At 43.1% G+C, this 25,370-nt stretch overlaps 1 protein-coding gene across 1 annotated transcript; it reads left to right on the top strand.

The window, feature by feature from the left end:
- Window positions 1–2,549: 2,549 nt before the first annotated feature.
- LOC118096284 (putative lysosomal acid lipase/cholesteryl ester hydrolase) lies at window positions 2,550–24,536 on the top strand. Its single transcript, XM_035137881.2, has 10 exons — window positions 2,550–2,930; window positions 9,434–9,542; window positions 10,459–10,576; window positions 13,491–13,689; window positions 15,222–15,331; window positions 18,202–18,338; window positions 19,178–19,324; window positions 20,723–20,794; window positions 20,915–20,986; window positions 21,781–24,536. The coding sequence occupies exons 2-10, from the start codon at window positions 9,441–9,443 to the stop codon at window positions 22,012–22,014; spliced, it is 1,191 nt and encodes a 396-aa protein (XP_034993772.1). The 5' UTR covers window positions 2,550–2,930; window positions 9,434–9,440; the 3' UTR covers window positions 22,015–24,536.
- The last annotated feature ends 834 nt before the right edge of the window (window positions 24,537–25,370 follow it).

Here is a 25,370-nt window from a genome sequence, read left to right on the forward strand (position 1 = left end):
TCAACCAGTCAACCACTCAAAAACCAGTCAAAAGTGGTAAAAGCCGCAATGAGTTGTCAAACGAAGCACATGCTGATTATTTATTTCTGAAGAAAACCAGAACAGCCTTGTGAGCAATTGTCCTCCTGACAATCACCTCACTTTTATGCGTAACAAGAGTTTGAAGTGCAGAGCCCACTCCTTTGCAGAGAACTTTGTATGAGGTTTCATGAGCTTTTGATTAAATTAACAATTTTCTTAATTTTCACACTTTTTTCTAGAACAGGGTCCACCTACTTGGAAGCTAGGGTTTCCTGTGTGAAGAAAGCGGTTTATCAAAGTTGCATTTGAAGCAACTTCGTGAACAAGTCCATTCTTCCTGTCATAGATAGTGCAAAGTTTTCTTGCTTTTAAAAACTGGTTGCCTATTATTTGGGGGGTGGGGGGAATCAAGTGGTTTGTATAAAAACTTGTATGGTTCTCCCACCCACCACAATGCTTCAACGGACACTTTCATTTGCTAGTGTCTTGTCACATTTCGCCCACTGAGGTATTAGTGAACCATAGCTGCCAAGTTATCCCTTTTTTAAAGGGAAATTCCCTTATGCTGAATAGGCTTCCTTGCGAGAAAAGGGAAAACTTGGCAGCTATGGTGAACTCATTTTCATTGTATTGTTGGTCAAAATGTCAGACCATTTTAGTGGTTGTGTGACCTCTCTTTTCACTTCAGTGATGCTGAGCAAGTGGATAAGTCGTCATTACCTTTATGTTTGCGTATTCTTACCAGAAGAGCACCCAGGTGGCATCCAAAAGAATTCAGCTCTCCCTCATCATCTGTTTCTTCTCCCACTTTCTCTTTCTGGTGTGTTCCCTCCCTTTTGTTTTCACAACCCTGTGAGGTAGGCAAGACTGAGAGTTCAATGACTAGTTTAAGGTCACTCTCAGCTTTATGGCTGAGTGGATTCAAACCTGGGTCTCATTCTAGTCCTGACACTCAAACCACTGCAACCCTGTTGGGATTTCTGCATAACACTCAGGAAACCAAAACGGTTCACCAAGCTTGGGCTCTCAGACCCGAGTCAGTAACGTGCACCCAGTTCCTTGTGGCACAATAGGCCAGTGCACCTGGCTGTTAACTAGAAGGTTGGGGACTCCTGCCCACCCAGGGATGGCTGTGGGCAGGATTCATGTGTTGCAGAGGGTTGGACTAGATGACCCTTGGGGTCCCATTCAACTCTACATTTCTGTGATTCTATGTGCTGTAAAAGCCCAATCCCAAATGGGTCACTTCTCCAACACACACTGAGAGCACACTTATGACACTTAACAGTCTCACTGTCCCCCAACGAATCCTGGGAACTGTAGTCTGTTAAGGGTGCCGATCTCTCAGAGCTACAATTCCCAGTCTCGTGGTATTGAATGGATCACATACCACAGCCACTCCTTTTTTATATAATCATTGTATTAAATTTTCTGTTTAACAATTTCAAATAAGCATTTTACAAACTTTAAAATATCCAGTGACTTCCCTTCGCCTCTTTCCATTGTTCATTTTACGTATCATACATTCCTGCATATTTTACTATAACCATTCAAAGCCATTTTCCACTTTTACATCCATCAAAAGTTATTTACTCTGTTAAATTTGTCTTAAAGCTGCCAGAATTTCCAGCTGAATAGTTATTTTCCATATATCCAATAAATGTTTTCCCAATCTTCCTTAAATGCATGTTCTTCTTGCTTTCTTATTCTATGTTAAATCTGCAAGTTGTGCATATTCTGTCAACATAAGTTGCCATCTGTCTTTAGTTGGGACTTTGCTCACTTTCCATTTGGGGGCTAACAAAACAAGGACCGCAGTTGTTGCATGCATAAATAGCCTTTTCTGGCACCTGAAAATTTCAGTCTGGGTTATCCCCAGTGCTTCCCCCCCACCCCGGGGGTATGCAGGGGTAAGCATACCCCTCAACATTTTGTGAATCTGACATATGAATTTAACACTGACTCCAACAAGAGCTTCATTGCATTTAAACACTGTAGCCAACTTAATATTGATAAAATTGGTAGGCCCTCCTTCAGTGTGTGTAAATTCATGGTTTTTGAAAGGACGACACCTGGCGACCAATCAGCAAGCAGAGGAATCAGGAAGATGTTAGTGCACATAACCTCATCCTAATACTGTGAGCTGTCAGCTGTGTAATATGTGGTAATGCATGTTCTTTGTACTTTTGTACTTTACTGTATTTATTTCCCCCGATTTGAGTCAAAATTTAACCATTTCTTTTTTTTTTTTTTAGAAAAAAAGCACTGGTTATCCCGCATACTCCTGGACACTTGAGAAGTAGCTCAGTGGCATAACATCTCTGCTCTGCCTGCAGAAGGTCCCGGGTTCGGCCCTTGGCATCTCTAGGCAGGGCTGGCCGGGAAGCTTCCCTTCTCTGGTGCCCGGATGCTCTGGCTGCCGGCCAGAGCTGGCAATATTAGCCTGGATGGTTTCACTCGGTCTGTGGGAGCTCCCAGGGAGTTCAAAGGTACAGTACTCGCCTCCTCGTCGTAAATGTGCTCATGCCCGCATGAGTCAGCACCACGGGAGGAGCAGCGGCTCCTTCGCGCGGACGCCAGAGGAAGAGGAAGCCTATAAAGGCGTAGAGGCGGGTTATCCTTGCTCCGCCGTTGACGCTCGGCGGCGCCATTACCGACTCCAGCCTGCGCTCTCTCAACCTCGCCCGCTGCCTCTGCGAGCCCCCGACCACCGGCGCCCAGGCCTCGGCTGGGTGGGAGGAGGAAGAGACGCAGGGTGGGCATTCCCTCCCTCTCCGCGCGCTCTGATTGGACGGCGCGCGTGGCCTGAGAGGGACAAGCGTGGCTTGGGGTTGGCTGTGCCGCGCACCCCCTTTTGCCGCTGAGGGGAAGAAGCCTGGATTGCAACTCCTTCGTCCCTCGGCTTTCCGGTGAGTGGCTTCGCTTCCCAAGCGCGCAAGGGGCGGGGAGGGATGCTGGGGCATCGCCTGAAGGGAGCGGGGGGTGGGGGGAGTCAACAGGGCGCTTCTTGTGCTTGGTGCTATTGTGCATTGAATTCCGCAGGAACTGAGGAATCCCTTCCCTGGGGCTATAAGCAAAGGTGGTGCGCCAAGACCTGAAAGTGAATCAAAAGTGGCCTGGAGCCTGGCGACTCGCGCAGGGACGCTCCGGTCTGTCGTGGAGGCGAGAGGAGCCTCCTCCTGTGCGGTTCTGAAGGGCGCCCGTGGCCTGCACGAAGGGACGCCTGTTGCTGGACCCTTGCTCGGGATGGGGGGGATAGTTGCCAGCTAAAGCTTTCGGGGAGGGGGTTTGGCAGGCCCTCCAAGTGTCCCTCTTGTCCAGGTTCAGCCCAGGGTTGACAGAAGCCGTCCCGGTTTCTGATTGGATCCCAGAATGTCTGGCTTTTCCTTAGGAAGCCCCTGTTTTCATCGGAGAAAGGTGGAGGGGATGCAATAGGTTGGAGGACATCCTGATGGAAATGTTGGAGGGGACGTCTCTCTTTTCATGGGAGAAATGCTGGAGGGTACAGGGTGACGCAGGTGACGCTGTGGGTTAAACCACTGAGCCTAGGGCTTGTCGATCAGAAGGTTGGCAGTTCAAATCCCTGTGATGGGGTGAGCTCCCATTGTTCAGTCCCAGCTCCTGCCAACCTAGCAGTTCAAAAGCACGTCAAAGTGCAAGTAGATAAATAGGTAAGAAGAGAAATAGGCAGGAAGGTAAACGGTGTTTCTGTGCGCTGCTCTGGTTAACCAGAAGCGGCTTTGTCATGCTGGCCACATGACCCGGAAGCTGTACACCGGCTCCCTTGGCCAATAATGCGAGATGAGCACCGCAACCCCAGAGTCGGTAACGACTGGACCTAATGGTCAGGGCCCCCTTTACCCTGTACCCCTTTATGGCGATATGGACCAGAAGGGAATTGGCAACAGCAAAAAAGGCAACACCTAGAAAGAGGGAAAGTGGCAATGGCAACCTGTCCCCATTGGTGCTTCTGCATTGCAGGGGGTTGGACTAGATGATCTGTGATTTTCTCATGCTGGTGGAGTGAACTAGCTTCTTTAACACTACAGGTCTTATTCTTCTCTCCCCCTGCCTTGCCCTCAAGTATGTGTCTTTTTGTTCTTTATATATGCTGCATAACGGGCTGAAATGAATCACAACTGAATTACTGGCATGGAGATGGACATAACTAAGTGGTTGTTTTACTTGGGGTGGTAGGAACTTAATTTTGCTGCTCCCATTTGGCTTCTCCCTCCTATGAAACCTTTCAGTCTGTTACTTGAGTTCCTCGGAACAAAGAATGAGTTGCACTTTAGGTTAGGACCCTTCAGCTCTTGCAGTTTTATGTAGTGAGATGGTGCTTTAAGAAGATTACCTTTCCCCCAATCTTCTAGCTGCATATTTTGGGCGTGAAATAGGGGTACTGATATACAGCACACGACACTTGTTCATTCTAATCTACAACCTGAAATCCATTTAAATTTATGCCCAGTTTCTTTCTGTCTAGATGCCCAGCTAAAAAGGGACAGCAGCAGAAATCAAGAGTCTTGTGGCACTTCAGAAAGCTTCCACAAATTTATTGTGGCAGAAGCTTCTGTGGCAAGGGTAGCAGATACAATGCTCTCCAGACATCGTAAGGACTACCACTCCCATCAGCCCCAGCCAGCATGGCCAGTGGCCCAGCATGATGGGAGTTGTAGTTCAACAACTTCTGGAGGGCACCATGTTGGTCACCCCCATTCTGTGGACTAGAAGCCACTTCATCAGATGCAGCAGATTTTTTTCAAGTTTTGAGAGTTGTGGAGAAGTGGAGTTTTTTTTCTGTTTTGCCGTGATAAGAGACACCTGCGCCTGATGAAATTGCTGAACAACTCTGAAAACTGTTGCTGTACTGATAATTCCTTTTTAAAAAAGGTCTAAACACATAAGAAAATGGTGCTAACATTGCAGGACTCCTAAGGGCCCTGATCCATCAGCTGAAGTTCAGTGGTGGAGCACAAGCTTTGCATGCAAAAATTACTATATTCAGTCCTGGGCATCCGCAGGTAGGACCAGCGTGGGGAAAGCCCCCTAATATTCTTAAGAAGGTCCCTTCTCCAGGCTAAAGAGAGTGACTGGAAGTGGGGAGGCAGAAACAGGTCCTTCTTTCCTTCCAGCAGTGGCAGTTTCAATCTGAAATTTTAGGCACAGTACTGCACCCAGAGCTCAGAAACTGTTTGCATTAATGACATTCCCATTTGCAAAATGCTTCTAGAGGTCGGCAACCTAAGGGCTGGAAGCGACCCATGTGGGTTGCTTAACTGGCCCATGAGCTGCCCCAAAACTGAGCCGCCTGCTTGGCAAGTCCCCGCGCGGTGCGCTAAACCGGCACAACGTGGCGCAGGGACTCTCTTCTGCGGCTCCGGAAATCGCTTCTGCACATGCCCAGTCACCAAAAATCACATCTGCATATGTCTGTGGCGCTGGAAATTGTTTCTGCGCATGCCCAGATGCCGAAAATCGCTTCTGCACATGCCCAGACACCCAAAATTTTGCCAGCGCAGAAGCGATTTTCAGCATCTGGGCATGCGCAGATGCAATTTCCGGCACCATGGACATGCACAGACATGGTTTCCAGTATTGCACTACGCTGGTCCGGTGCACAGAGGATCTCCGTGGGAGTGATCCGGCCCATGCCCGGTAAGCCTTGCCGACCCGTTCCAGAACAATGGGAGTTTCAAACGCAGCTCCTCTGACTTCCCATTGTAATCCCTGCAGCTGTGCAGAATGTAGTGGAGATCCTAACCCATTTTAGTGACTGTGTATATGACGGTTATTCCAGAGCAATTAGAGAGAAAGAGAGCTATGCTGGAATTGACAACTTGCTAACCATGTCCTGCATGTATAAGAGCATCTTCATCTGCAGCCAGCGTTTATGCTCACCTTCATGCCCAGAAATACTTTGCCTGCTGGTTTCTGCAGATCACAGCTGTAGAAAGGCACAGTTAAAAGGCACAAGGGCAGGCCAGACTGGTTAGCTGATAACTTTAACATGTGCAGGCCTGTGTACTCCCCAACCTTATGATTGTTTCCTGTGTCGATTTGTCATGTTTTTGTTTCAAGAATGGTTTTTGTTACTGATTTTTAAGCCACTCCAGGTTCTTTTGGGATTTCTCTTTCAAAGTGGTTTCCTCAGTGAGCATTGCTAAGGTAGTGTTGTGGGAAAACACATATTTTCCTACTTCTCAAGAGACTTCTGCTTGTTAGATGCTGTCTGTGAAAGGAGAAATACATCTTTCGTGGCAACGTTAGCACCACTAGCAAGTGACACTTCCTCTTTAACTTCTTCTTTTAGAACAGTTGTGTGTTTATTAATACCTGCTGCTTCCATGTTTCTGTTCTCTGAAAGAGAGATGACCAACAACATGTTGCTGCAAGGAGTGCTCTTGTCCAGTGTTCCAGATAGCCAGCCATGCCCTTTCCTGGGTTACTCCATTCCAGCCTCCCTTCCCTCCCCCCTGCGCACTCAATGAATTGTTCCATTTTTCTCTGTAGGATCTCTCCCCCCACCCCTGCTTAAATATTTTTTGTACTTCTACAGACCTAGAATTTTGTCTGTTGTGTCATTTGGTTAAATAAGGATCCACTCATTGATGGGAAGAGAAAATGGGAAGGAAGAGACAGAAATAGGGGATGTTTTCCTTTTTCAGTGATACATTTAAACCAGTGTTGGTTTATCTTCTTGTAAACAGCTTTGAGGATTTTTGTTTTTACACATTCAAGCAATGTATACATTTTATGCAATAAATAAAATGAATCAATTATCAGTGGTAGCTAATGCCCATTGGAACCAGTAGGATGGAAGGCAGGGAGACAAACAGAAGGTGGCCAATGACAAGCGGAGACAACTCTTATCCCCCCCCCCAAATACTCCTCTTTGCTGAGTTCTGTAAGACTGAGACTGAAGAATAGGAGGCTGACAGCCAGTACAACTCCCTGGACTGGCTGTAGCATGGGGATAGCTTGACCCATGTAATCCATGCATTGGTAACATTGGTAAGCTTGGGGCTGGATTACTGAAACCTGCTCTGTGTTGGGTGGCCCTTGGGTTTGGAACCCCTACAGGTAACTCCTCATTTGCTTCTTCAATGCCTTAAAGCTGAAAGCTTTTCACAAGAGACAATTTGGCTCAAAAGCTGACTAAACATCTATGACAGGCACCCCCAAACTGCAGCCCTCCAGATGTTTTGGCCTACAACTCCCATGATCCCTAGCTAACAGGACCAGTGGTCAGGGAATATGGGAATTGTAGGCCAAAACATCTGGAGGGCCGAAGTTTGGGGATGCCTGATCTATGATAAAGAAGGTTGCCTGGTCTACTGGCCTTGTGTGTGCCGTGCATCTTTGATCAGAAGGTGAAGATTTCTTGGCATGGATGTAAAGTGAGGGGGAAAGTTCTCATATGCTTTACACTCTCTGTGGTGCTGCTGAAGGCAGGGTTAGCAAAAAAAAGGGGAAAGAAAAGAAAAAATTGCAGTTTAATGTGATTAATGTTAATATACCAATGACTCTCTTGGTGCCTTGACTTTTATGTCTCTTGGTGCCCTTGGCCTTTTAGCTAAAACAGGCTTTGTTTAGCTGATCTTAGAACAGTTTCAGGAAAGTGTGATTGCAATGAACTTTATCTTCTCTCAGTCATGTGCTTTTAAAAGGCATGTGGGGAAACTGCAGAACAAGGACAGCCGTAGTCACAGATCAAAGGCCAAACTGAATAATGTTTTGCATGTCGTATTGGGGTGGTGCATGTCTCCCTGTCTTTTATCTGAAGTATAAGACTCTCCCCTTGGAGAGAGAATGGTAACTGCAACAAGATTACAGTGGTACCTTGGTTTATGAACACAATTGGTTCCGGAAGTCTGTTCATAAACTGAAGCGTTCATAAACTGAAGCGAGCTTTCCCATTGAAAATAATGGAAAATGAATTAATCCGTTCCAGACAGTCTGCGGAGTACTTAAACTGAAGCGTTCATAAACTGAAGCGAACTTTCCCATTGAAAGTAATGGAAAGTGGATTAATCCGTTCCAGACGGGTCCACGGAGTACTTAAACTGAAGCGTTCATAAACTGAAGCATGGGTGTAATTGGTTCCGGAAGTCTGTTCATAAACTGAAGCGTTCATAAACTGAAACGAACTTTCCCATTGAAAGTAATGGAAAGTGAATTAATCCGTTCCAGATGGGTCCGCGGCGTTCATAAACTGAAAATTCATAAACCGAGGTGTTCATAAACCGAGATTCCACTGTACTATTATTTTTAAATTCAGTATTTGCAACTTTTGAAATTCACCCCTCTCTTGTTGATTCAAATTATCAAGGAAATAACTGTTAAAATAATGAGTTTATATAATTCCCTTGTAGAAAGGACATATACATATACATATTCTGATATATGCCAGAAGAGGTTTGGCTATAGGTGATAATGGCTTCATATTCTGGCTTGTTTTGAAGTCATTATCCATAGTTTCCAGGCTTGCACATAATGGAAATCTCTTGTTAAATGCTGGCTCTTGGCATGCTTTGTTGCTTGTTTAGAGGGCACAGCAAAACAACAGGGAGATGGTCCTGCATGTGGGTGCACACACTCTGTTTTATTACATCAGGTTTTCTGGCACAGCATTATGTGTGGGCATGGCTGATATGAAAGGGAGCAAAGGATGGTCTTTTGATTTGAAGACAAAGTGTGTTAAGCTGACACAAAGTTACTATCATGTGGAGAACTGGTGGCCTCCACAGGTCACTGGAAATTTTCAGAAGCAGATCCACCACACCAAATGATTGAATGGTGACGGCTCCTTTTTCTGGTTGCAGATGTCAAGTTGATTCAGCCTTTTCAATAGCTGTCGCAATCCAAATGATCCATTTGGCATGCCAACCAAACAGGAATATTCAAAGTGCCCTTTTTCAACACCCAAATACAGTTGACCAGTATTATCTTAAAAGAATAACAATCCATGTGAAACCACCCAATAAAATGAGATTTGGACAAGATATTTGTTAATTCATGACTTGTACCCTTAACCATTACACTGAGACAGCTTTCATACCATGTATAAAGTTTTGTTAAGCCAAGGCTGCAAACCTGGACCCGCTTTTTGGAAGTAAATCGCATGGAACTGCCTTATGGGTATATGTGCATGGAATTATGCTGGATCATGAGCAAGGCCAAAACCAATTATCTCTATTACAGAGGTGTTTTCCCTCTGGGAAAGCACTGTTCATTCTTAAAAACTGTCTTACTCTTCAAAAGCTGCTTTATGTATTGTTTCTTTCTGTGAAACGTGTGCGCACATCCTTGACCGTTCTCTTTGTGGATTTCATTGTAAAAGTATTAATTTAGGTTTGTGGAAAAGTAGTCTTACATATGTGCACTGAAAGATGAATTTGTTTTCATGCAGTTCAAGGATGTGGCTCCTCATAGTCGTGGCAAGTTTGATCCAAGGACTGGCAACTTCAGAAAACTTTGTGAGAAGACAAAATGTCGACCCTGAAGCTACTATGAATATTGTAAGCTCTTTTTACCTTTCTGTGTCGTATCTATTATAGTTAAAGGCATCAGTGGCAATTGGTGCTACACTTGATATTACTGAAGTTGCATTTTCACTGAAAGTTTGGGATTACAGGGTGCGTGAAAATATTCACTTACCATTATTATTTTTTAGGCACGTAACCTTCCCTTCTGATACAATTACATTTCTCAGGGTGGCTTACAGCCATTAAAACAAAGCAAATCAATAAAACAAACAAAAAACAATCCCATAAAAGATATAAAGTGGCAGCGAGAGGCTTGGAGATAGCAGAACTATACGCCCACATTCCAAAATGTTTCTGTCTGGCAAGTCTTGCTCAACACTCTCGTGACCCACTAACGTAGGGATGGTTGGACTTATTGTTAAAACATGCCTTCTATTTGCTACAACAGCAAGCTTCTTTCAAGCCTCTTCCCCCCCCTCTCTCTGTGTGTGGGGGGGAGTGGAATCCTGCAAATTTAAGGGAAGGTCTCTGAGTGTGCATATGAGGGCACGGCACTGAAAAACCTTGTGCTAAACTATTTGTTAGGTGTCAAACTTTCCCTTGATAATTATTCTTGGGAAAACTGGAGGCTGTCTCAATGAGTCTGTTGCTCAGGTACCTAATCTGATAGCTCTAGAAAGCTGAATTGCCTCTGAGATACTGTTCGGTTTTGCGTTAAAGGCGGTCACCAAAGAGACTGCTGATTTGGCCACAGCAATAACTTATTAGACTTCTTTGGAGCTGACAAACTGATTGTGTGGTACAGTCCTACTCCCTTTTCTGACTTTGCACCTTTTTGCACACTCCAGGTACTGACTGTCTTCTGTGGAAAAGAATTGTCCAGGCTTTTTTAAAGCCACTTGCTAATGTTCTCAACTGAATGCTGCCCATTCTTTCCTTTCCCTCCTAGAGCGAAATTATTTCCTTCAGAGGATATCCCAGCGAGGAATATGAAGTGGTAACAGATGATGGGTATATCCTGAGTATTAACAGAATCCCTCATGGGAAAATTAATCAGTGGAACAAGGGTGAGTGTATGTTTTGAGGTAATATATTGTGTGTACACGTACAGTGGTACCTCTACTTACGAATAACTCTACTTACGAATGGAGCTCTGTCCGCCATCTTGGATGTGGTTTAGATAGGATTTTTTCCACTTACGAATTTTTAGATAGGGTTGCTTCTACTTACGATTTTTTTCTCCCAATGAATTCCTATGGGATTTGACTTACAATTTTTTTCGACTTACAAATGTGCGTTCGGAATGCATTAAATTCGTAAGTAGAGGTACCACTGTAAATACAAATGTCCCATACTATGCAGAGATATAGATATAGATACAGAGAAAGAAATGATGGCTTCTTGCTTTGGAGAAATTTTGCTTACATCAGCTTTCACCAGTGCGAAAATAGATAATTTGTTTGATAATGTAGGGTTCTTATAGATCTATAAATAACAGGTTCTTTGTTCAGCGAAACTAACAGTTAAAAAGCAAAGTTATATATACATACACACCTTGCTATTGAGCTCATTCCGACAAAATGAATCTGTCCCCCTCCCCCGCAACCCTTTTACCATCTAAGAATTGGGGCATGAGGAGAGAAGGGAAGGCTGGTAGGTATTATTATTTAGCTTTTTACTGGTGTTTTTTAAAATAAAAATAATAACAGTGTATTTTCAGAGTCTTTTTCATCTTCAGGGTTCTCCCCTCCCACAAAGGCAGTAGCATAATCTGGGCCACCGAGAATTTGCAAGACATTCAGATAAATATTACCACACTTGGAGTGCATCCAAAACCTGGCACCATTCTGCCTCCACTGGGACCAGTTTTGCTTGTATGGCTTCATTACATATGCTGCAAGGGCATGGTAGAGCAGAGCACTTTCTCTCTTCATGTGGGGGAGTGAACATTCCCTGCTTCTTTTCCTAAAGGCATTAGGTGTGGAAACATTGTACTTGACTAAGCAGGTCTGAGCTAAAGCTACTCCACCCACCCACCCTCAGAAGTTGGCTATGAGAGGGCTTTGGTTCAGAGGAGCACAGGAAGCCTTGCTAAGTGAGTGGGGACATAGGTCAGGCACAAGCTCTTGACCCTCTCCCACCCCCAGTTCTCATTCCTTGATTTGCCCATAGGGTGCTGGCAGGTCTCTTCTCAAGCAATTGGTTGGCTCTCTTCTCCATTCTTGGAGATGTAGGGTGGATACATTATGTTGATAATGACTGGGCAGCCTGCTATTCTTTTTATTATTATCCGTTTTGCTTTCTTGGGTGTCTCTTGCTATCCAGTGTAGCAAAATAACATGGTGGTCTCATTTTTCCTACAAAAGTGATGGTTGCCAGCCAAGGTGTCCTCTTCCGTTTTTGTATTTTGTGGTCTCACCAGTTGGTCAGCAATGTGGGAGGAAGTGCACATGATTGCCCAATATGTTCTTGTTCTATTTTTCTTTTAAGATTTCAAAAAAATAGATCATACTAATAGATGAAGTCAAGGATATTTTAATCCTTTCCTGGGCTGTTAAAAGAAGTGGGGAAGTATGGTGGCAGGCAGAAAGGGAAGCTAGAATAACTAGGTCATAGTCCATGTTGACATCAGCTGTTTTCAGTCCTGACATAGCTGTGAGCTGCACACCACCTTGACACAAGTGACAGGGAAGTGCATGTGATTTTTTGGGGGGTGGCAGGGAGCGGATCTCTTTAGTTGCAAAAGAGTCTTTTTGCAGTTGTCACATATGCATTTGCTTCAGCCATTCACAGAGACTCACTACTGCCTGTTGTTTCAAAAAGGGTGGAGGTGGTAGCACAGGCTTAGGCAAACTAGGCCCTCCAGATGTTTTGAGACTACAGTTCCCATCATCCCTGACCACTGATCCTGTTAGCTAGGGATGATGGGAGTTGTAGTCCCAAAACATCTGGAGATGCCGAGTTTGCCTATGCATGTGGTATCCAGGCATCCAGCACACCCAGCTCAGTGTCCCAATGCCTTTGCCTCTCTTGCCTGCAGCTTTTTCCTTGAGTAAAAGGAGTTCACTCCAAGGTATGGGGCTAGGACAACCTGAGGTTGTTGCATTTGTGAAGCCCGAGTAAAGGATTGTCTAACAAGTGATGATTTTTGGTAGCCGAGGCACAGGTGGCGTCATGAAGTAAGGGCAGATGGTCTGTACCAAGCTGTAGCTTCAATGTCTCATTTTCCCGCCCCTCTTCCATTATAAGGTTTGATGCGGGGTGGGTGGGAAGCTGAACAAATAATTTGTTTAGCTTAATGGATACCCTAGTGATGTTTAACAACCACAAAAACTTTGTCCCACACAGTTGGTCTGTTCTAATCAAGAGGCATCAAGTATCTTGGGAAAAGTAGCTCGTTTCCCTCGGTTTCAGTTTATCTTGTGGCTGTTTGTGTCAAATACGCTGCCTTTGATACATTCAGTGATGGTTCTTGCAGTGTTAAAACTGTTAAGTGGGGCTGTGGATCTGTTTGTAATAAAGGAGAATTTTAGTACAAGGTACCAAAGTGATAGAAGAAAAGGACGTTTCCCCAAAGGACACTTAAGTCTGGTGTTTTGATTTCTCATACCTCTAGATAAAATAAGAGCTGTTTTGAATTGGGCAAAGGTTGGATATTTAAAAAATGTGTTTGCTCTGCTTTCCACATTGCATTCAGAAGTGATTGGTTGGTATTCCACCAAGTTTTACTCAGAGTAGACCTGTTGTTGACTTAGTCATGCCTAATTAATTTCGGTGAGCAAAACTCACCGAACTATCCCCCTTATTCATTCCAGACTAAAAGACGCCACTTGTGGAATTGCTGGCTGTGCATTCTCTTGCCCCATGTTTATAGCAGGCATGGAATGATCACATGACTGGCGTTAAAAATTTCAATGGATCTCAGTCTTGTTGGAAGCAGACACTGAAGCAGTAACTTTACTTAAAACATTTCACTTTCAGGTCCCAAGCCTTCAGTGTTTCTGCAGCACGGCTTGCTTGCTGATGGCAGTAACTGGGTGACAAATCTAGACTACAACAGCCTGGGCTTTATGCTGGCTGATGCTGGCTATGATGTTTGGCTGGGAAACTCCAGAGGTAACACTTGGTCCAGAAAACACATACACTATACAGCAGACCAAGAAGAATTCTGGATGTTCAGGTAGAGTGAAATATCTAAACTTACTTGCATGTCACTGGTTCCTGGTTTTGCCCTTTAGACTCATGCTCTTCATATTGGTACCGTAGTTAAATAAACAATCAAACTTGCACATATTGTACATATGGGGAATTGTGTGCTTGGTTGAAGCCCACAGTTGGGATAATCCCAGCATCAAAGGATGAAACCGGCTGGCAATTCATTTTTGAGCCCAGTTCAAGGTGCTCACATTAGTGTTTAAAGTTCTAAATGACTTAGGCCCCAAATATCTACAGACACTAGCATCTGCAGCAAGGGCAGATGAACTACAACTTCCTGATTCCTACCTTCATTTTCTTAATTTTTTTTAAAAAGAGTTAACTCTTTCTAGCATTTGTAAAATCTGTGGTATGTGGCAAATTGTACAGGAGCAATTATCCTTTTTTTTAAAAAAAATGAGAAACTAGCCTGCTCCCATTTCAGTGTTTTGAACCCCGCTGAAAATTTATCCTGGTGCCCATGCCTACAAACCCTCTTGGGGAGAATGGAACCTCTTGGTAGTTCTGCCACCCTCAGAGCTTCAGAAAGTGATCACCTAGGAGAGGGCATTCTGTGCGGCAGCCCCTAAGTTTTGGAGTTCCCTTCTCATAGAGGTACACTTGACGTATCTTCTATGCTGAAGAGTCATCTCTTTCCCCTGGCCCTTGACACCAGAGGTGTATATATATATTCTTTTATTGTAATGTCTTTTAACTGTTCTTAATACTGCATTTTAAAATTGTTGCAACCCACCCTGATACCTCAGGGTGAAGTGCAGGTAAGACATTCAATATAAAATGATGGTGGTGAAAAGTGTCCTTAGTGGTGCTAATAGACTTTGGCTGGAATTAGATTTGATGTGGGAGAATATCCTCAGACATGGGCGCAAGAGGAAGCAGAGCCCTCCGCTGCCCACTGCATAAATTCTGTTCCTCCCAAATTGACATTTTAAAAAGTAGTTTCTCCCATTGTTTCCAGTATTCATCACACTGGGAGAAACATGGCTTTTTCACCTCCCTTTTCCAGCAGGATTTGTCTTCCTCTTCCAGTCTGTCAGTGTTGCGTTTGTAAACCTCCCTGATGATTTGTAAGAACTTTGGTGAAAGTTCGGTTTGCCTTATTTGGTTTTCCAGGTGCTGCTATCTGACATCTAGAGACAGCTTGCCTGTCAAAACTGCCACATTTTGATAGCCACGTGGTTGCTGTTAACTAGGTGGTGGCCTCTCTTCATGTGCAGTGAAGTGCTCATAATTCAGCATTAGCCATTTCTGAACAGCGCCGGTGGAGATATCTAAGAAGGACAAGTAATGGCTTAATTAAAAAAAAGACTGCTTCACAAATGTTCAGAGACTTGGGGACTTGATGGGTCTGTGGTGAACTTTGATCTGCCAAATCCAAGTCTGTTTTTTCGACTGCATTGTGCTGAGAACATTGCATTTGAGACAAACAAAATGTGGGTCCCACTGCATATGCAAGTCTGTTAAACATAGGCTGGTTTTTTCCCCTTTCCTTTGCAGTTTTGATGAAATGGCTAGATATGACCTTCCTGCTTCAATAGATTTTATCCTGAACAAAACCGGACAGGAACAAATATTTTATGTTGGCCATTCCCAGGGCACCACAATGGGTAGGTTTGCAGGTTTCTTAAATGCGCATTGACAATTCTAATAGCCACAGCTATTTCTTTGTACAGCAGCTATTCCATATTACTTTTAGGAGGAAGCTTGTTCATAGTACCATGATTACACATGGTGTCACTGGGCACACATTGGAAATAAAAACAACCATTAACCAATTGTAACAGGAAGCTACAGTCTAACAAACCCAGGAAGTATTGCATTAAGGCCCATGAGAGAAGGCAAGAAGGGAGTGTGGGCCGAACACTCATTCTCAGTCAGAAAAGTCACAGGGCAGTAGTCAACTAACTTTTTGTAGTAGTAAAAGGAGATTTTTCTCCTTCCTCCCCTGTACCATCTGCTTTAAATTTGCTCTGGAGAGTTGGGTGAACCCAGTGACAGTTTCAGGGGGCACACAAGGGGAGAACATTCTGTTGCACAAGAAAAAGTCCTTGCTGTAATGGAATATTTGCCTCGGTGCTATCTTGAATAGAATCTGCAGTTGAATAACCAACACAGTCATATCTTAACTTCACCACTGACTGTCACTTCTTGTTTTGTTGATTCTTAAGTATATTGATCAAGTGAATTTACAATTATTATATGGTTGAGGATATATATGCAACCGTAAATGTTTTAAGTTGGTCAAAAGCAAGAAAGGGTATTTTCTGTTTCCATAGATCCACAGAGGGGTGTGCTTGAGTCCCTCTGTTTTAAACTTTATGTGTGCTGCTAAGGTCTTTCTATTCTGCCAAGTTTTTACTCTGATTTTGTGTATCTTTCCCCCCACGTTTAAATTTTGCCAATGCTGGTTGTATTAGCATTTGCTGGGATAGTAATTTCATAAGCCACTTTGAGTTTATTTATAAATAAAAGCAGGGTTCAGATCTCTTAATTCAAACAACTTCCTTTTGACTTGAAGGTTCTTATTGTTGTTGGAATATTGGGGTGTAAATCACCAATATTCTTACTACTGCCACTGGCTTCGGTAAAGAAGACAGCAAACAATCGTAGGTGCTAATCTACGTTTATTCAGAGAGTGTGTGTTCAGCCATCACTCTCCAGTTCAGAAGAAAGTGAAAGTAGAAAGAGAACAAAGAACATCACATGACAGGAGATCAGGTTACAGCTTGAGCTCCTGTGTGGGAAAGTTACAGCAATCACATAAAGTAAACATTCATCCACATGCAGCATCTGTGCCATGCAGAGGATTTATGCTAACATCTCCCCTGAATCCTGAAATGGAAAAAGATGCAAATGTGAGAGCATCATTAAGAGAAGTGAACAGACAGTTGTCATAAACAAAATAGGACTTTCCTGCTGTGGAACTCTCTGAGACTGGATTGACCAGCTTTGGCTTCCAGGGGACCAGAGCAGTTGCTCTGTTGACAGAAACAGTGTTGCGTTTGACAACCTGTTGTTGTGGCTTAGCCTGTGTGACTGCTGCCTGTTTTGGAGTTCTAAGCACAGCTAAATTTGCAATTGCTGTGTTGGCAAACTCCTGAGAATACCTCTTGGGTCCTCTTCTAATCCTCTCAGACCTGCGTGAGAGGTGCAAATCCTGTTTACTGAGATTCTCCCCCTCAGGACTTTTGGGAGAACTCATACCAATGGTAAACAGTGGGTCAAGTGCTTCTAGCACTTTTTCATCATCCGATGAAGGTCTGTTAAAAACAGCCTGAGTTCCTTTGTGTATGACTGGTTGAATCGCAACGCACAGGCAAGGGCAACAATAGTTCTGCATTTGGACCCATCACAGCTGGTTCATATTCGGAACTTAGATAATGCTTATGATGTTTGGACTCATCTTCGGGACGAGCACCTTAGGTTGCGCGCCGGATCAACAATGTTATACTTTCAGAGATTAATTAATTTGCGTCTGAAGGAGGGAGGAGACCTGAGAGCCCATTTGCATCAGATGCGTCAACTACGCCAGGAGCTAGTTGACAGAAACGTCAATTTGGATGACGACATTTATTGCTTTACAGTGCTAAATAGCCTTCCCAAGTCCTATAATGCTATTGCAGCCCAGCTGGGGGCTCAAGACCCTCAGCAAATGACTGCAGCAGGAATTTATGCTTCGTTGCTTAATGAGGAGGACAGGACCCGCGCACAGGCGGAGGCCAACGGGGAGCGCGTCTCACCCTCACCTGGTGCATCTGCAGAGACTGCACAAGCCCTTAAAGCTGTGGTCAGATGCCAGTTATGCAATATTCCTGGACACACAGCCAAGACATGCAGACGACCCCAGAAGGACTCAGGAAGTCAACAACAGGCTTCTGGGCCTAAGGGGCGAGGCAGCGGCGGTAGCGGCAGCAGCAGCAGCAGCGGCGGCAGCAGCAAGGGCCCTACAGCACGCAAAATGCTTGTAATGCTCACTCAGCTTGATGACCAAGACGATGACGGGTCTTATCTGATCATAGATTCGGGATCTTCGCACCATCTGGTCAACGACAAGAGACTGTTCCAGACTTTCGAGAAGCTGGACTCCATCGTGTCACAGGCAGATGGCAATTCTTTGAAATCCATTGGAAAAGGAACTATTTTTCTGAAATCTCTAAATTTGAGTATCAGTAATGTGTATCTTGTTCCAGAGCTGAAGCAAAACCTTTTCATGACAGGAGATCAGGTTACAGCTTGAGCTCCTGTGTGGGAAAGTTACAGCAATCACATAAAGTAAACATTCATCCACATGCAGCATCTGTGCCATGCAGAGGATTTATGCTAACAATTGTAAATGGTTCCACACAAGCCATAAAATACTTCATTGCTTTTGTGTTATGAGAAATCTGAGCTTAAAATTTTGATCTTGGGTTTTGTTTGAGAATGCCCAGCTAGCTACATTCATTTCTCTTCTCTCCTTTTCCATCCCACTACCCAGCATTCATTGCATTTTCAACCATGCCACAACTAGCAAAGAAGGTAAAGATGTTCTTTGGACTGGCGCCGGTAGCCACCATAAAGTTTTCAACCAGCCCGTTAGCCAAGATTGGAGTGTTTCCTGAACTGATGTTCAAGGTATGTAAAAAGGTAAAAGGACTGCTGACTGTTAGGTCCAGTCATGGATGACTCTGGGGTTGCGGTGCTCATCTCGCTTTACTGGCCGAGGGAGCCAGTGTACAGCTTCTGGGTCATGTGGCCAGCATGACTAAGCCGCTTCTGGCGAACCAGAGCAGCGCACGGAAACGCCATTTACCATCCCGCCAGAGTGGTACCTATTTATCTACTTGCACTGCATGCTTTCGGACCGAGCAACGGGAGCTCACCCCGTCGCGGGGATTTGAACCGCCGACCTCCTGATCAGCAAGCCCTAGGCTCAGTGGTTTAACCCACATGCCACCTGCATCCAAAGTATTTTGGATCAAATACTTGCTTGAACCACAAGCCGTAATTGTTGCTGGATGTAGCTAAGTACTCAGAAGTGTGCTTTTTCGTTGGCTCTGTACATACTTGAAGAAAAGAAAGAACATAGCTTTTAACAAAAGCCTGAATGAATGGCTCATTTCAAAAGTAAACACCTCAGTTGACCCGAGACTGCTTGTAACGCTCTTCAGCACCTTACCTGCTCAAGCTGGTTGATGCTGACACTTGGCATCAGAGTGTTGCTGTAGCTACTGTTTCCTTCAGTGGGCTGTAATGACAATGTCTGTGTTGAGAATATAGTGCAGGATCCTTTTGCCTATGCGTGCGGGATTTGAATGGGTTTTCTATCCTAAGTGACTGAGTAGAAGATTCTCATAATAGTTTTTGTCATGCTTTGTTTCTACTTGATATGATTAGAAGTATCCACAGCAAAACAGACGATTGACTTAACCTAGTGACCTATATACTAATGTATTGTGTTTGTTTTTTGGCAGGCAATGTTTGGGACTAAGCAGTTTCTCCCTCAGAACAAAGTTATGAGCTGGCTTGCTACTCACTTATGCGACCATTCCGTATTTGATTATCTTTGTGGCAATGTTTTCTTCCTACTATGTGGGTTTAATGAGAAAAACTTAAATATGGTAAGTTTTCTGACTACCTAATAAATAGTACAATGATCTAAATAACTTGGATGTGTGTGAACTTTTCTAAACAGATTACAGCTTATGCCATTGGACAAAATTTGCTTGAATCTTACAAGTGTCTGTTCATGCTGCTTTGGCATATTGGAAAACACATGATTGCTTGGGTATAACTCATAGTTCCATATGTTTCTCTTCCTGTTGTGGGATTGTATATTGTGATTTTATGTTGTGAACTGCTCTGACATCTGCAGATGGAGGGCGGTATACAAATAAAAACAAAAACAAAAAAACAGTGACTGGCATAGAACTAAGTCGTGACTGCCCACTTTGTAAAAATGGAAAGGGGGGAAAAAAAGTTGGTGTGGATTATTAGGTGATCTTTTGAATGTAGTTATTGTTATTTCATTGCTTTTCTACCAGATTTCTTCTTTTCCAAGGGTTAAACAATGTGAACAAAGTACACTCATGTAATCATACGATTATGTTGAATATTTTTTTTATGCATTTGTACAAGCTGGAACGTAACACAATTGTTATGTTCCAGCTTGTACAAATGCACATAAAAATATGCATTGACCTGTGGCACACTACAGCATTAGAATTACGATGTGAACCATGATGTGAAGTGAATGCTTGTAGTTGTTATGCCACACCCTGAATACCAATCAGGGCTGGTGCACAGGGAACTATTTGAGAGTGTATTGTAGATTGCAAGCAGGCTGTGGCGTTCGGCACTCTTTCCCTGCCACCTTGACTCAGTTTGAACATGGTCAAGAGTGCTCCTGAATTCTATTTTAGCCTTTCCCAATTAGAATCTTGGAATGCCCCTTGGATGCAATGTGAATCAAGGGTAAGATTAGTCCATGTGCTAGAGAGGCGAGAGTATGCAATCTCATGACACACCCACAGTTGTTTATTGTCATATCTGCATTGGCCCTAGGGAAGTTTTGCTGGATCATGGGATGAATTATCAGGGCTTTAACATACCTGGGAAGTAAAGCCTTGCTGAACACAGTAACACTTAATTCTCACAACGCATTCATAGGATGGCACTGAAATAATTTTGCTGTGTACTGGTAATATGTAAAATGCATTAATGTTGTGAGACGTTACTTAAAACTAATGTAGTGGGACATTCAGTTAAAACTGAAATACCTTCCCCTAAGGTAATGTCGCTGTTTGGTAACATAATATTGAGATTTGCAGCTTGTTTGGAGTGCCAAGTTGATCTCTGTAAAGAGCTGTAGGTAGTTACTATTTTGCTGTGAATAAACACATAACTGCATGATCTCTGATGCAGTACTTTTGTTCAAATAAACCAAATGGAACAAAAGAAATTAAGTGGCTGTGGCATTTTGTGATGGTTTCACTCGATAATGTTGCTGTTTGTTACAGACTCGAGTAGATGTATATTCAACACACTGTCCAGCTGGGACATCTGTTCAGAACATGCTGCACTGGGCTCAGGTAGGAACCTATACCCTTAATTCTGTTTAAAGAAGCTTCCTGCATATAAAAATAATAAATAAATAAATAATATGTGAAGGTATATGCAAACATTACGAATGCAGCATGCTTCTGTTTTAGGCTGTGAAGTCCGGGCAGCTCAAAGCCTTTGACTGGGGTAGCAAGGAAGCAAACATGGCTCACTACAACCAGGTAAGAATTTCTCACAAATTTGTGCGCATGTGTGTTGCTTACATAATAGAAACCTGCAATGCAATGGACTCCTAACTCCCATCAGCCCTAGCCAGTACAGCCATACCTTGGATCCCGAACACCCTGGAACTCGGACATTTTGGCTCCCGATTGCCACAAACCCGGAAGTGATTGTTCCGGTTTGTGAACGTTCTTTTGGAACCTTGAACGTCCGATGGGGCTTCCGCGGCTTCTGATTGGCTGCAGAAGCTGCAATTTGGTTTCCCAACATTTTGGAAGTCGAACGGACTTCCGGAATGGATTCCATTCGACTTCCAAGGTATGACTGTATGACCAGTGATCTTGATAGGACAGGGCTGTCCAACAGGTCTATCTACTGGTCAATTGCGGCCTGTCCCTGGTAGATCCCAAATCTCCAGCATGATTGCCCCCCAAAAAAACTCAACAACTGATCCCTCTCCCTAAAAAAATCTCAACAACTTTGACTTACCCCTCCCAAAAAAGCTCCACAACTTTGCTCATCCTCTCCAAAAAAAGCTCCACAACTTTGGTCAATCCAATGGGTAGATCACTGCCAGTTTATTTATAGTGGGAGTAGATTGCAGTCTCTTGGAAGTTGGACACCCCTGTGATAGGAGATGTGGTCCAGCAATATCTAGAAGGCCACAGGTTCCCCATTCCTAAAGTATATTGTGTGTACATATGCTGTTTTTTTATCCATAAATCCTTGTTATATTCTGAACCACAAACTTGCTCTTAAAAATAACAATCTGTTCCCCCCCCCTCCTTTTTAGCCAACACCACCTTTCTACAAAGTAAAGGAGATGTCTGTTCCTACAGCTCTTTGGACTGGTGGTCATGACTGGCTTGCTGACCCAAAGGACATTGCCCTATTGATGACTCAGGTCCCGAACTTAGTTTACCACAAGAATATCCCTGAATGGGAACATCTGGATTTCATCTGGGGCCTCGATGCCCCACAGCGCATGTACAAAGATATAATTCAACTGATGCAGAAATATCAATAAGGCCACATCATCCTAGGAGCTGCGATTCTGAAGTATTTCTTCAAGAAACTAGCATGACCATGCTGGTTTTTTTAAATCATGGAAAGAAATCCCTTCTTTAAATATGTATTCTCTTATTAACCTGTCTAAATGCAGTTTAGTAATACCTCAGGAAATTTACATTTTTGCACTGCTTATAAGGGTTCTCATGCATCTTGAATGGAGATGTTGAGACACAACTTCTTGTTCTTCTCGTCGCGGTCGTCTTGAGGGAAGGAAAAGCCTTGCTGCTAATCTTGTCTAGTGATAAGTATCTGAAATTAAATCTGATCTCCCCCAACTTGTTATGGACAGTGGGGTGGAGTAATGTTCTGGCTAAAGCCTTGCTAGCATCAGGAAGCTTTATAAAATGAGATCTTTTCTCACCCCGCTTCCCATAGCAGAGTTAGGAAGATGAGCTGTACTTTCGATCAGAGTGTATTGGTGCATGTTGTAGGCCTATTTCCCTGTGTGTCTGGTAATGCCAGTGGGAAGCTTACATCATTTGTTTTATCTTGGCTGGCTCTGCACATTACAAGAAGAAAACAACACACTGCAGTGGTTAAGTGTCCCCAGCATGGGATTCCTCTAGGGCTCTTTTTTTGAGTGTTGGACCTTGTAGTCCTCTTTATTCTGAAGTGCATTCCCTCGATTGCTCTGGAACTACTCAGGGACAAATGCTTTATGGCTGTGCCCTTGTGATATCAAAGCACAAACTGTGCTGTAAAGCTGGTCCTTCTTTGAAGACAAACCGGCGTGTGTTCAGGAATTAAAATGCATGCCTTAAAATGTGTGGCACTGTGTCGCATTGGGAGAACAATGCATGCGACTCTTTCAAAGAAGAGCTGCATCTAGGGCTTGCTTCTGTAGCTGTGGAAATATACAAAAGTATTAACCTTCCAATGTTCATGTTTAAAATATGTGGGTGCTGTTCCAAGGCAGCGACCGTGTGTTTTGAAAGCAGCAAGGTACATAGCACTTATTTAAAGGCTGTCCGGTTGAGCCTAAATGCATTTTATTAGGGTTTTGAAAGAAAAGGAAGAAACGTTCTCCAACAAGTCCTCTTTTCTTGGAATACAAGCTCTGAGCATGTATTATAATGCTGTGGAGCACATCCTTTACACCCCATGTTCAACCCATGTTGTTTCTGCGTAGACCTTGGAAAGAGCCCTTTCTGAAACCCTGGAGAGCTGCTCAAAATTGGTGTAAGTAATATGGAGTTAGATGGACTAAATGTTCAGACTAAGGCTGCATCCAGATGTCACTTAGTTATGTCTTCCTAGCATTTGCCTACCTGTGCACTTTTGTGTTTCACGCAATGCAAAAGCCACTTCTGGAAATCTAGTGGAAGTTTAGCACTCATGCCCATGTTAATTCTCTGTAGGAAAAAAAAATATGCAATTGCCTTTATTTGGAAAACCGCTGGAGTTTTGTATTGACAAAATTTGGGGCGCTATCCCAGCATATAGTTCTTTAACTACCATTTAAAATTTAGCACAATATGGCAGCATATTGATCAAAAAGTTGAAGTTCTAAAATGCAACAGGTGCTGCAGTATAAAAGGAATGTTAGTGATCAGGACAGAAGCCCTTAGCATTATAATTAGTAAAACTAATACAATAAACCCCATGTCTGAATGCAGCCTCAGCACAAGGTAGCTTCCTATGGCTGATGTTTCACAGGCCAAGCCTCAGTGAAACGTCCCATACTACCTAACACCTTGATATTTCAGACCCTTTGGGGCTTTTTTCTATATCAAAGAAGTGTTGTGAAAATATTTGTTCAAACTGTGAGATGAATTCAGAATTGAGATGGCGTGATTTATTTTTATTAACAAAATTCAGAATTAGCTTATACTATGGAATACGACTCTTTTTGCAACTTCACAGATCCATAAAGAATGATTAAAATGAATGGTTTGGATTTTATAAAGCAAAGTTCAGTTTGCAACTTTTAGACTTGTTTTTCCCCTGCAGAGATGAAATGAACGGCAGTGCATAGACTGACTACCAAAGATGCTCAATTATATTGTGTCTATGCTCTGATTCTTTATGTTCTGGTTCTCTCAATTTTTCTAACTTTTGCACTGAACTGTAATTAACAGATGGAAATGGGAACCTGACAAGTTAACATTATCCATAATGCTTTAATAAATTTTTTTAAAAATAAAAATAAAAATACTTTTTACTTTGGGGTGTTTTGTAAAATCAGCAAATATCAGTTCTACATTTTATGTGCAATATTAATACTTATTCTAACCACTTCCCCTAAATATGAAAACTGATACTTGTAGCTATGCCTGCTTTTTTACCTTCCCATTATATGCCATTTTCTGCTTTGGGTGCAAATTGATAACAAAAACAAGGAAGCATAGTTGCAAATATTAAACTTTGTTGAAGAAATCACTCTGGGAAACCCATGCACTGTGTCTTATGTTTGTCTAAGCTTTTTTTGGGGGGGGGGGGAAATGACAACATTGAATAAAAATATAACTAAAACAGAAAGTGGTCTCTGTGTGTTGTTTCCACAGATGCAAGTATTATACTCTGGAACGATCTTTCTAATGAAGGGTTTTAATCACAAAAATAGTACACATGAAGGACCCCTGTCTTATCCAAACAAGATTGGATAGTGGTAGGAAATTACTTGTGTTACAGAAAACACAGATCCCTGGTGAAATTTCTATGAGCTTAATTTAAAATAGTTGACTGGAATGTTTGTAAGAATGCTCAATCATGGCAGAAATGCCTGAAAATCCAGAACAAGGCTTTTGGATAATACAATACCCTTATAGGTAGTACTGTGCCTCTAGAGTCTGCTTCCTGTTGTCTGTCTGAAATAATAGATCCCTAATCTCCCCTTTCCCCACAAACCAATGCATAATATCTACCTCATAATTCTAGTTTATCAGTGACTGTTCAGTGGGATTGCTGCTTGGCATTGTTGAGGCACTGCTGTGCCACAATAGAGGTTACACACAACACTTAAAACAATGCTGTATGGTGTTAATAGGTGTTCCTATCTGAGGCCACAATCCTGTTGTACTCACAGGTACAGACTGGTCACCTTCGCGATGTTTATTGGAAACTCTGCTCTTTTTGATCTTGCTCATTTTATTAAAATACTGTTTTGGTAGGGAACTTGGGTGCTCTTTGTAAATGCTATTTCTTGCCACTGTTTACAAGGTGAGACAATGGGTAGAGGCAAAGCTAATGGGTAAAATTTGGGCAAGAATAACTTATTGTTCTTCTTCCGAGTCAGATTTCCTTTACAGATATTCTTTACTTTAAAATATAAACAACTTAATATGGAAAAAAACACACACATCTTAAGTGGTA

Source organism: Zootoca vivipara, chromosome 5 (assembly GCF_963506605.1).
Source record: "Zootoca vivipara chromosome 5, rZooViv1.1, whole genome shotgun sequence".
Taxonomy (NCBI): domain Eukaryota; kingdom Metazoa; phylum Chordata; class Lepidosauria; order Squamata; family Lacertidae; genus Zootoca; species Zootoca vivipara.

Excerpts from the sequence above, each read along its gene's own strand:
- LOC118096284 (XM_035137881.2), top strand. The coding sequence starts at position 9,441 with ATGTGGCTCCTCATAGTCGTGGCAAGTTTGATCCAAGGACTGGCAACT. Across the intron at positions 13,690-15,221 it reads GAAGAATTCTGGATGTTCAG|TTTTGATGAAATGGCTAGAT; the intron begins GTAGAGTGAAAT and ends TTTCCTTTGCAG. Across the intron at positions 19,325-20,722 it reads ATGAGAAAAACTTAAATATG|ACTCGAGTAGATGTATATTC; the intron begins GTAAGTTTTCTG and ends TGTTTGTTACAG.